At 38.7% G+C, this 13,559-nt stretch overlaps 1 protein-coding gene across 1 annotated transcript in view; it reads right to left on the bottom strand.

The window, feature by feature from the left end:
* Positions 1–13,559, bottom strand: part of lrp5 (low density lipoprotein receptor-related protein 5) — a 64,298-nt gene that overhangs the window by 26,579 nt on the left and 24,160 nt on the right. The window contains exons 7-8 of the mRNA XM_077210357.1: positions 11,696–12,092; positions 11,437–11,608 (exon numbers count right to left, since the gene is read on the bottom strand). Of these exons, the coding sequence (XP_077066472.1) occupies positions 11,437–11,608; positions 11,696–12,092 (569 nt within the window). The remainder of the gene's footprint in view (positions 1–11,436; positions 11,609–11,695; positions 12,093–13,559) is intronic.

Here is a 13,559-nt window from a genome sequence, read left to right on the forward strand (position 1 = left end):
AGACATCATCTTTGGACGTCTTGTGGGATAAAAGTTGTCTGGAGACAAAAACAAAAAGACTAATGTAAATAAATTGTATATAATAAATATAGGCACATACTATATCTAGAGTATATACTGTATATATAAAATACACACATATTTATAATACAGAAGTTTAAATAAAAAATGAACATGTTATTTTACAATTAAACAGTTTTATTGAGAATGTGACTTTCCATTTGGGCTTCATGCTTTTAAATCTTGACGGCACCATCTCCGAATTTAAGGAGACACGTAGACCAACCTCACAAAAAATTGTATCCTGTTTACACTATTCATAAACAGGCCAATATAAGTAAATGCATCAACATCCGGTGGATATGTGACATTACTTCAGATGCCTAACGCTTCTTTGGGAAAAAAAAGCCCTCACACACCCAGACTCGGGGAGTGGAGCTCTTATGTTTTGACAAAGAGCAGTAAGATGAGAAGGTCAGACAGTCGAGAGGAAAGTATTCGTCTTACCAAAAAACTGTCACAAATGCTACATTTAAGTTCATAGACAGCAACAAGGCAGTTGAAACAATAAAAGTGACTCATTCTCTTTGGCAAAAATATGTTGGTCACACTTAAGTTTAGGGTCAGATTCTCAATAATAACTAGTTGCTTCGTTATTATATGCATATTACTAGGATATTGACAGTTTATTAGTACTTATAAAGCATATTGACAGTTTATTAGTACTTATAAAGCATAATGCCTTATTCTGCATGACCATATTCTACATCCCTAATCCTACCCAATACCTAAACTTAACAACTACCTTACTAATTAGGAGTTTATTGAGGCAAAAGTCATAGTTAGCTAATAGTGAGAATTGGACCCTTATCTAAAGTGTGACCAATAAACAATATGAATATGAAGATCAAATTTACGTGTTACAGTGAACATGGTGTAAAGCATCGATTCATCTCAATATGAAAATTAACACATATACATAGACATACATATATACACACACATATATATATATATATATATATATATATATATATATATATATATACACATACATACACACAGTATATATATATATACACAGTATATATATATATACACACACACACACAATATTATTTTATTAATATAGTATTGATATTAATTTGGATTGCATATCATTTTATATTAAAATATATTATATATCATTAGTTAGTATAACTATTACTTCCATACATACATACATAACATAATTTATAATATATTATATGCAATAAAGATTCATTTGTTATCCAACATACAATTCCTGTCTGTAAACTTAAAGCCTGATGTAGCAGTGTGTGTTTCAGCAATGTTTTGGTCACCTGACTCAACATAATTTCCACAAACTCCCACTGAAATCAATGGATTCGTAATATGCGCGTAAACTTTAAATGTTCCCATGCTGATCTGTCTACAGTAGTATGCTGTTCTGCCTGGGACAGCCAAAGGTTTATCTAACCCGAGCAGAAAGCTACAAGTCTCAATTGGCTGTAAATTCAGAAACAATGTGTTTTCTCTGGGGTACATATGGGATGCATTGTGAGCAGACAGCAGAGTCGACAGCTGCCGGTGACTGCTTACCACAACACTGCTGCTGCTGTGTTTTTGGGACTGCTGCTGTATTATGTTAATAATCCGTGAACATCTCCAGAACAGGAGCGGAGAGCTGGGGCGACTTCCCCCTTCACCACCCTCCCGCTGACAGATGTGGGACAGTGGCGAACATCCTTCAGGAAACGAGATGGATTACGGTGACAATAACCAAGCTACAGGACAGGAATGACTAGGACAGATGAGTGAAACCAGGCCAAGGGTGGCAGACGTTACACTTTCACAAGTCTCATTTGTAATGTGAGAGACAGAGAAAGAGTAACCCGGTTGCAAAAGCATGAAACACCCTTATAGCACTTCCAGGCAAATAATGATAACTGACAATGAACAGCATTTTATGGTCAGTAAGACAACTGATTCATATGCAAAAAGGCAATTTAACCCTTTCAGTGTAGCATGAAAGCTCAGAAACTGGACTTTGCAATGCTTACAGGCAAAGCAATCTGACCAATTCTAAAATAATGCTTTTTAATTTGGTGACAAAATGTGAATTTCCTATTACACAGTATGATAATCATAACAGTAACAGGTAATAAAGACAAAGAATTTTTGTTTCATATATTGTTAGAAAGGGCTGATCTACAATGAAATGTTATGTTTTTTTTAAACTCTTACTATTTAACCACATATAAAACACTATATGCAGACAACAATTTATTCATTCACATTATAATGAATAAGAGGCATCTCAAGCATTTCTGCAGGCTGTCAAAGCCCTGCTCGCCGGGTAAAAATATTACATTTGAGCGTTTTTGTTTTCTCAAACAATTTCTAAAAAAACTGCATGAGTGAAAGAATTGCTGGATTGTGTGCGCAGAGCTGGCCACGGGAGATGGAAAATATAACGAAAGTCAGGTGTCTTTTATACCCCTATAATTCAAGTGAAACAGTGTATCCTTGGAGCCTGGAACATCAAAGTTTAAGACCTCATGGTGAAACAGCCAGCAACAGCAACAAACTGTTACCAGGCAATTAACTATAGTGCTGTTTGGCTTGGACTATCACTGGCTGGATTTGGCCCGCACAAAGGCGCAAACTTGCAATTCTGTTGCATTTGAGCAGATTCTAGTGAGAAAACGAAAGCAGAGACCACTCATCGTACCTACATGGTGGGCATCAATTCCATGTTACGGTTTCCTGGCCAATATTCAATTACAGACTAAGTTAAAGACATATGCACACGGTCAACATACTGCCAAGTTCAATGTTACGATCCTAGTTAAATCATCATAATTATGTAATATACACATATATATTTTAGGGCTGTTCACGTTAATGCATGCAGTTAATACACACAGTGTTAACTGTGTGTACCTTATCACGTTAAATTAATATAATGCAAATAAATGACTGAAGCATGTGTAATTGAATCATTAACATATATACAAGTGGTTACAGAGGTGCAAGCACCTGTAACCTTGGTAGGTGGACATTTTTTATTCTAACACTTTAACCTGGTTTCGCTTCTCTGTTTGCGATCAGATAATTTTAAGCCGCTAAACTCCGGTAAAGTTTTCAATTCAATTATCCAGTAAGCGAATTCAAACAATCAGTCCAAAACAGTGCCAATGTAAAGGAAATTGTCATATTGTGTGATTATTTCTTTCACGCGTTGCACTGTGTAAAATACAGACTGAACAGAACATAGCTGTATAGCCAGATGATACGCAAACTACGTTGCTCGGCTGGATAAAGCAAACCAGCGTCTCAGTAAAGTTTTGATGGATGAGGATTGCAATCAAGGCAAAGATGACAGCAGTGACGTATACATCCACATACATATATACATGTGTCATCATTAACTAAAACTTATACAAATTGTTTTTGGTAATTGTTTTTCTGAAAAACTTAAGGTTAAATATTGCCTGGGCAATTTTAAGTTGAAATCCAAAAATTACTAAAACTGAAAGCATTTACTAAGGCACACAACAGTATCACTAAAACTTAAAGTGAATTTAAATAAAATATAAAAATAAAAGCGAATTCAAAGTTAAAAAAAAAATCAAAACAGTATACAGTGTACTACTAATAACAACACTACAAAAACTAATAAACTATATGACTACTTCGGATTCTAACATCTGAAATGAGCTATATATATATCGCTTATTTCGGATGTAGTATACAAATATGCCAACTTCCTGCCTGGTTCTCTGGCATTCTGCCAGACCTGTGTGGGACATCCATCACCTGTACGAACTCCATGTAAACGGAGATGCGTTTGAAGCTCACAGCCTCTTCAAAACAGCTTATTCTACCACTACCGTCCAAATCAAAACAGCCCTCACTCTGATGGGCCTTGGATATGCCGCTAACTCATAGACAAAAGAACTATCATTAGCATGGCCAATGTTTTAGCGAGAGGCCCCTCGCTGGAAAAACCCTGTGCAAATCAAGTTTCACGGCTCCCGCCGGCCACAATATGCCAGGGCCATTGGTGCAAACGCTTTGGGGGACTTTAAAGAAAAGCATTATTGATCCTCTTCACACTTATATTTTTTTGCCTGCATCCATCAGTAGACAAGCCCTCGGCCACCTCACATCATTCTGCTGCAAATAAAAGCCCTCTTTCAGGCTGTTACTTTTCATTGTCACGGTGTTACCATACTGAAGGGCCATCAAAATGCACTTCAAGATCCATTGTAGTCAAATGGCTTTATTGAGAGGAAAATTAAGAGTTTTAGGGAAGGGAAAAAGTAGCTATTAAGACTTAACAGGCTATTTAAGCAAGGCAAACAGACAATACAGAACTGAATAAAAATATTTTGCAAAGGGACTACTAGTATACATTAATTTCATTTATCATTATAGACTGCTCAAGAAATTAACAACTAGTTTTAGGTTTAGGTATGTGCATAACTGTAGTTTCCTTAAGACTGATCAGTCCACTAGCCGTTTAGGCAACCCAACGACTAGTTGACAAATAAAAGGGTTTTAGGCTCACCTGATACAATCGAAAATGTATATTAAAATAAATAAACTAAATCGAACTTACTGCAAACTACTCACAGATATCCTCTTTAAACAGTTTAAACAGTTTCCTTCAACAATACTCGCATCTCTGCTTGAGAGGACCCTAAAAAAGCCCTCCTGTTTTGCGCAAGTTCTGCTTCGCTCTGTTCTACATATTTGCCTTTATGGGAACCCAGAAGGCACCCATGGCACTGCACAATCAGGGTCACAAAAGACTCTGTGAAAGCAGAATCTACATAACTGCCCCACAAAGCAAGGGACTTACTAAACCGAGGACGGCACATCAGTCAAACGAGTTATCTTAAACATCTCTACACCGAGGGGGTGAATTGAGGGGGTCTGCGGCGACATCTAAAGGGTTCAAAGGAGAGGGGTGGAGAAGGGGGAGAGTTTGACTGCACAGTAAATAGGCGAAAACACATGGAGAGAGCGACAGAAATGAAAGCCCCACGATTCCCATTCGGTTTAAGAAAAAAACCTTCCAGTGCAAAGTGCCAATAATCAAGCCTCCTTTTCAGGCGTGCAGGACCTGAGATGAAAGAGGATGCTCTTGCCACTTCGGTCGTTAAAGAGAACATGCCATGAACCTGAAACACAAGTTGGAGCTCTGTATCGTGAAGGTGAGGACATTCCAGGTGGTTGACTGCGAACGCCAAGATCCCTGGATCGGCTTCAGTGTAGTCAAACGTAAGGATAAAAACCTTTTTATCAAAAGCATCATACCTTCAAAAGCATCATAAAAGTGGTTCATAATACTAATGTGCTACATACCGAGTCTTCTGAAGTCAATAGCTTTGTGCGAGGATAATTAAGTCAATATTATTTACTGACTATCTTCAGTGAGCAGTTAACTACTGGGCGATCGGGTCACTGAGCGAAGTGAAGATAGATTTGAAGATAGCTGCTTTCATGAACACACAAGGAGAAGCTCAGATGTCCGTTTGAATGTGCATATGATTGTAGCAGTGATGCTTTAAAGGGGACGAATCACCAATAATAAAACCAAAAATAAAATAAATAATAAAAATTGATTCAATCCTAATTTATTCAATAGTTTCAGTTAATAGTAATGCAAATATAAGTCTGTTAAGTGCACGAGTCATATGGACTACTTTTATGGTGCTAACTTTTTCGATGTTCTAAAGATTGAATTGCAATTGCATGGAAAAGTGTCAGGTGTTTAAAATGTATTATGTTGTGTTTTTTGTAATAAATAAATATACATTTATTGTATTCTCACCATTATTTCAGAAAAAGAGAGAAAACAGGAAGAAAAATTAAAGAAGAGAGGTAAATGATGTCAGAATACAAATTATGCCTATAAGGCCAATTATGGCAGCCATATATTACAGAAAAACATAACACTATTTTAAAAGAAACATTACTCTGTCAAACCTAAAAATCATGTCTCAAAAACAGGTTGAAGAAACTGCTACATTGTCCTTTCACAAACATGAAAAATTAACAATGGAAATGTCCCTAGCCCCAAATGCAATTCAACTTTCAAGGAGGAAGGTAAAAAAAGGCCTTTTCAGACATGGCCTATCACCAGCCGTGTTAAAGGGGGGGGGGGGTTGGGGGGGGGGGGGGGGAGCAAGAAGGCAAGAGGGAGGGAGTAGGGCCCGAAAGCCTCCATTCCTCTATTTATAACCATTCAGGCAGTGAACAGCCACATTCCAAATGCCAGAAGGCACTTTTCAAAACTCCTCATTTAGAACTTAATGTTGTTTTCAGCTCCTAAAAAAGAACCACCCTCCCTCATACCCACCATCAACCAAAAGGAACCAAGCGGGTAAAAAAAAAAAGAAAGGCAAACAGTAACATGTAAATGTGACTCTGTTCGGAGGCAGTCCAGAATCGGCCCTTTCAAAACAAAAAGGGCAGCTGAAATGAGGTAAGCGAGCATCAGTATGCAAAAAAGATAATCTTTAATGAGAAATTACTGATGGCCGGGCTGTCCTGCAACTCCGGCGATTAGCACTTCAAGGGCTTTTCTTCCATTCAGAGGGTAAGTGGGCCAGCTAAAGAATGGCCTCCGCCTCCATTAAGGTGCATCTGAAGAACCCTTATGAGAAAAGAGAACAGAACACACTTGTCAGCTGCTAGGAGCCTGGGGAATGTGGCGCAGCCACCCAAAAAGTGCATCTGGTGCAGGGGTGGGGTGGCTTGCGTGGATTGAGGAGGACCTCCGCGAGGTTTCGCCTCTATTCTGTGCAGCTTTTGTTGTGGAGTAGACAGGGGGTCAGTTCTGAACACATGACCACAGGGCTTCCCTCCTCAGCCAGGCAGGAGAAAGAGTGTGTCTCGAATCTCCCTTCAAAACACTTTCAAAGGAACATAAAAATCAAGAATGAGGAGAGGACTCTTTAATATCTCAATTGTTTCTCCTACACGTTAATGACATTAAATGAATGAAGTCTTCTGCTAAACAGATTTTCTCCTCAGAACACAACGCTGTCCCCTCTAGAGTATCACCAGAACAGCGTCTCAAACTGTGACCTTCCAAGATATTGAAGTCTGCAAACAAAAGTCAGAAATATCAGTATGACCTCAAATATTTCTCATCAAATTTATCTAGATTAAATGAACTGAGAAGAAACATTTGAAGCAAAGTTGATCCTCAAATGATAAAAACCATGCAATAAAGAGCAACAAACGAGGAATAATAATGCTCCTCTGGGGTGACGATCGCAATAGGAAAGAACAATCACAAATGAGATTTATTTAATGTCTCAACTGTTTCTCAATTACAGCAATGAAAAGGAATCTCAACAATGTCTCATGCAGCACTCAGATCTGCCAAGACAAGTGCTAAATTCTGTGCTAAATTATCCAAGCAATTTTCTCATTTGTTTAATTTTTTTTAAATGTATTTATCTTAAGGATAACGTGTAACGTGAGCAATAACAACGCTCCCCTGGGTGACTGTGCGCTAATATCTCAACCGTTTTTTACATTTACAGCAATGAGATTAAATGGAGGCATTTGCTTGCGTCTCCTACTTCAAAGAAGAAAGGCCACAGTATCTTACAAGTCTCCTCTAGAGTTTCAAAGAAGATCTCAACAATGCCTCACACTGCAATCAGATTTTCCTTTTATTTAAGTAAATAAATATCTTATTTGTATTTATTTTTATTTCTCCCCAACCAAGAAAGTAAGGAAGAAACATCTGAGACAAGATTGTAACTTCAATGAAATATAACTCAACTCTTTATTAAATATCCTGATGTATAAAAGAGCAATATCTGAGACAAGATTGTAACTTCAATGAAATATAACTCAACTCTTTATTAAATATCCTGATGTATAAAAGAGCAATCTCTGAGCAACACAATGTTCCGGGGTGATGGTGAGTGATCAATCCATCTGAATTTCAAATTCATCCAAATATCGATTCTCGAAAAAAGGGCGTTCTGTTGCTCAGTGACTGAACTGATTATAAAACCTAGGATGCAAATCTAACAAAAAAAACCCCACTACTCTCTGAAACTGTCAGTCAAGTATACAAGCTTCAGCTGAAACAGCGCGTTTAAAAAAAAAAAGATTTATGTTTGCCTTTGAGATAGGAGAGTGTAGAAGTCTGACATCGAAGTGAATTGGGAGCGAGAGAGGGGGACGGGGTCAGGAAAGGACCAAGACTCAAACCCGGGCCGCCCGAAGCGCAACCGTGCTATATGTCGGAGCGCTGCCTACGAGGCTATCGGCTCCGACAAAATATATACCACTGGATAGGGAAAAATATTTTTTTTTTATAGGAAACACAGCTTTAAAGAATACCAGTGCTCAGTAGTCCTTCATTGGGATGATTTGGAGAGGGTTATTCTAGAAGGTGTTGCACGTGGACTTCAATGAGCATCTGGCCTTTTACCGAACTCGATCTGTCAGCAGGAGTGCCCTAATCCTCAACTCATTCAGCTTGGGTTTAACACAGGAAAACACCACCTAGCACCTCCCTAAGACGGCCACAGAAAACACCTCCGCATCTCAAAGAGAGAGTAAAGCAGAGTGCACGCAAACAGGGACTTGCGCAGTGTCGTGGTGGTTTTGAGGCCGCCTTCGCCCTGCTGTTCACCCTTGGTCCGCCTGTCCTACTGTCCCTTCCCTTTAAATGCCACAGCAGGGAACCTGGCAGACCGAAAAAAGGCCTGGGTTACAAACACGTTAGTTGTGATGGCATTTTGCTAACTGTGACTGTCTGCAAAACGTCCAAAGCAGGCTGCTCACAGGGAGTTCAGTGTATCAATAAATAATACCTACCCTTTAAAGGCACAGTTTGAGTGCTCTTACATAAACTTGCCACACACCTAGGTTATCAGGTTTATGGGCTTACATGACATGTAATTGATTGTACTGTTATGCAGACAAATTCCAGATTGATCTTTAATGCACTCCATTTGTTAAATTTGTTAATGTGAGTTAATACATTAGGTATCCTCAACTAACAAAGAACAATTTTATCAATCTAGGTTAATTAACTTCACATACAAACACATTTTTAACATTTCAAATTGTAAAAAATAACATTAGATATATTATGAATAATAGATATATTATGTAAAAATATCAATTAACAGTGAGCAATAGATTATATATACATTAGAGAATGCTATATATAAAATTGTTAATTGTAAGTTTGATACCTAATGAATTAACTATTGTTAATACATTAAATTAATGGAATCCTTGAGAATAAGACAATATTAATCCAAGTATAGAAACATATTGAGAGAGCCAGGTTTGGAAAGATCGTTGAGAGTCAGCGTGAGAAGAAAAGCAAAAGAGCGCGAGAAAATAAGAGGGGGATGTTTCCTTAGCTTCTTTTGTGTTTACAAGACAGGCTTTCAGGCATATTGACTGCATGAAAAAACTCTGTATTATGACACCCAGGGACCTGTGCCTACAGGTAGTTGACTAATTACACAATGCCAAAAACCATGAAAACGCCCAGACCAAGAAGCCTGTGCCACAAAAGAACAGACACTGAGGAAACAAAAACAGACAGAGAGAAATTATGACAGAATAAATCAAGATGTTTGCTCTGAGGACTGAGTTAGAATGCTAAAATAGAAAAAAATCCATCTAAATATGAAACCTTACACAGGAAATCCTTTCAAATATACTTGAGGTTTCACAATGGTTGGGTTTTCGAACAAAAACAAAAGTTCGGGAACTGACCGGATGTCTGGTGTCCCTCTTTTTTGAGATATTACACAACTAGTCTGATTCCAAAACCACTTCACATTGAAACAGCTTAATAAACTGACAGTGTCAATGGAGGATGTGCACTTAATGCACTCAAGTCTCACATATGTCTTAAGACTCTCTCTTGAGAATCTTCCTGCAATTTCGCTTACTGCAGGATAGGGGTAGGGCTGGGTATTGTTCAAAATCTTTCGATCCGGTGTCAATTTCGATACCTCAGTTTCGATACCGGTTCCTAACGATACTTTTTTCGATACCAATTTTATGAAATCCATGTGAACAAAATAACATGACATTACCTCAGAAAAACTTTGGTTTTATTTTTTCAGGTTGACTCATGCTCCTAGCCAGTGCAAAAAGGAACAAAAAAAGCACAAAGGGACAAAAAATGTTTTATAAAGAGCTCATGCTCACCAAAGCTGAATTAAAAATAAATAAAAAATACAGTCAAACTTGTAATATTGTAAAATAGTATTACAATTTAAAATCTTATTTGAATACATTTTAAAATTTAATTTATTGAAATGAATTGAATTCAAAGTTGAATTTTCAAAATCATTACTTCAGTCTTTATTTAAAAACGAAATATTTTGTAACATTACACATGTTTTAATGTCACCTTTGATAACTTTAATGCATCCTATTCCTTACTGAAAAAAAAATTCTGACTAACCAACACATTTTTGAACGGCAGTGTACATTCAGTAGGTTATTATTTATTGCAACACAAAGTATCTTTTTATTTACCAGTCGAAGACGGAGCAACTTTTATGTTTACTCCGTGCACGGTCAAGGTCTTCATCATATTTGTTGTGGTATATCGGTCTTTGCAGCAATTATTTTACCGCAAATACTGCACCGCGCGCGGTTGGCATCGAGCCTGGAGAAATGTACCCACACTTTTGATCGACTTTTTCACATCTTTAAGGTATTATGTGTGTGTGTGCTCGCCCTTTCATTGATTATGTGCGCGAGTTTGTGTGTGTGCTCGCGTCTCATAAGTATGCGCGTGGAGAGTTTGTGCGTGCACACGCGCGTCTCATATGAGTATGTGCGCGGAGAATTCCGCAAGTCTTGTGTGTGTAGAGTTTGGTGTATGTGCATTTCATATGTATTTGTTTGAGCACTGACGTTGACGAGTTAACTCCTTAGGTATCGAAATCTGGAACCGAACAACATGTCATTTTTCGATACTCGATAGTATCGAGGCAATTCGGTCGGTACCTAAAAAGTATCGAACTCGGTACCCAGCCCTAGATAGGGGTACAATTCAAATCGTAGTTATGAATAAACAACTGGATGTTTGAGAAAGAGCCTTCGACAAGGCCATCACAATGATCACTTCAAGAAAGTACTTGAAGGACTAGCTGCTCACTTTAGACAAGGAATTTGCCCTTGGATTCTATGCCAGTCCTTAGGTCCCCTCTCATTACTCCACTTATTCAGACTATTCAATCAGCACCAAAGCAAGAGTCTCAATTCACCTCCTTGTTGAGCATGGAACATCATCAAATTTAATTGCTACTCATATATGCTTTTAGTAAACGGAAATCTAATGAGTAAACCACGCAACAATGTGACACCACATCACAGCAATTCTCCTTTAAAGTAAAACTTTAGCTGACTTACCTCAATTTTGTCCGTTTTGGCATCGCCCCAGTAAAGCTTTCCAGCGACATAGTCTACGGCCAAACCATTGGGCCAACCAAGAGAGGTGTTGAGCAGCACGACCCGGTTAGTGCCATCCAGGTTTGCTCGTTCGATCTTGGGCATCTCCCCCCAGTCAGTCCAATACATGTATCTGCACAACAGAATCAAGACGTATTTCAAAGGGAATCTCATTAGGGATCTCAGAAATGACCTTAAATTAAGTGCATAACATTAGTACCCATTTATTGGATCCAAAACGATGGCTCGTGGCTCGTCCAGGTTCTCAGATATGAGGATGCGTCGAGAAGTGCCATTGAGTCTGGTCACCTCAATGCGATCGGTGCCAGTGTCCGTCCAGTAGAGGTTGCGTGCCACCCAATCCACCGCAATCCCATCTGGATGATTAATCTCGTTGGTGACCAGTGTCTGGGCGTCGCTTCCATCAATTCGGGCGCGGCGGATGGCCCTAACCTCATCGTCCGTCCAGTAGACATATCCTTCAACAGGGTCATAGTCAATGGCGATTGCGTGCCGGATGTCGCTGACTTGTAAGACTATGTCCGTGAAGTCAGGTAAGTCCAGGGATATCCGTCGAAGGTCTGTACGGCGAGCCAGTAGAAGCACTTGTTCTGGCCCTGGGAATAAGATTGATATTTGCGCATATGGTTGAGCATGAGAACAATGAAGACTTCTGTTCTTTTGTCCATCCTGCAAAAGACGGAAGCACCAGAGATGCGGTGGCCTTTGACCTACACTGTCTACATTAATTAGGATGACAGGAACTAGTAAAACATCATGCAAAAAGGTCTACAAAGTTGTATATTAAGACTACTACCATGCCTAGGGCATAAATTCAACTCGTCAAAGAAAACTAAGGCTGACAATAGCAATTAGTAGAATGAACTGCAGAGTTGTCCCTACAGACGTTGCACTGCAAGATCGCATTGCTCCATTATGAAAACCGCATGCAAGGTTTAAATACCAATAGTAGAACCTGTCTAGACCCAATCTGTGGAAGCAATTAGGTCCAACCTTGTCCTTATTTAATCTCTCTTTGTAACCGAGTACGCTTCAGTACCCACAACACCAGCTGCGGTCCACGGCACCCAATAAGTAGTGACATCCATTAGCACTGACACCAATAAGAAGAGGGAAAAGCAGCTCCTCTAGGGTTTTTTGTGCTTTTGGTTTTAATTTGTCATTCGTTCTGCCTTGCATGTTATCAAAGTGAGTGGACGTCTGACAAAACCAAAACAAATGCCTTCAATTTAGCCAACCAAGCTAAACAAGTACAAGGTGTGGACTTTTGCTCATGCTAATCCTTTGTCCTACTGGACCCACTTGTGCCCCTGCCTTGCCGCTAATCAAAGTCTAGTACAATGGGGTATTGTTTGAGTTCTGATTAGTTGTCTAACTTTTCAGGAGGGTTGCTTAATCCTGAGGTCAGTGGGAATATGTTTCATTTGGCCAGACAACCTCCCCTGACCTCCACTAACGCAATTCTGGACAGCTATATGTTCCACTTGCACCACTGGAATGAGGACTTTAAGAATACATATTATTGTTTCCTGGCCTGGGAATACACTACCTCAAATTTGAAGGAGTTATAAATTCAAGTAGAAAGGCAGAGCAACTTGGGAAGGGGCGAACGTAACTTTTTTCTAATAAAAGAGCAGTCTGTTGTTAACAGGCTGGGTGCACAGATACAATGGATGAGTCTGTTCTGTAGAGGCTGGGAAAAAAAACCCTTAAGCAAGCCAGGGGTGACGCCTGATTTTAGAGTAGCCCTTAATGCTTAATGTACATCCCCATCAAGAACAAAAGAACAATTGCATTAATTTTAAATTAGACAAATGCATTACACTTTTGTGGAAAAGTCCTTTTTGGACATACAAATACACCTTGATCTTTATGTTGTCCCCAGTTTACTTTATTATAATTACAATATTTCACTAATGATATAAGATTTTTTTTTTTTTTCATTAAAAGTTAGTCATTGCAAATTGTTCAAATTCTGACCAAGCAGCTAATGAAAGAACAATTTGACCATGATTTTATTGATTTCTATGACTTTTACGGACCTGGAAAGTCATTTTAAAATT

Source organism: Siphateles boraxobius, unplaced genomic scaffold (assembly GCF_051911475.1).
Source record: "Siphateles boraxobius isolate OS27281-9 unplaced genomic scaffold, OSU_SipBor_1 65, whole genome shotgun sequence".
In the NCBI taxonomy this organism is placed as follows: domain Eukaryota; kingdom Metazoa; phylum Chordata; class Actinopteri; order Cypriniformes; family Leuciscidae; genus Siphateles; species Siphateles boraxobius.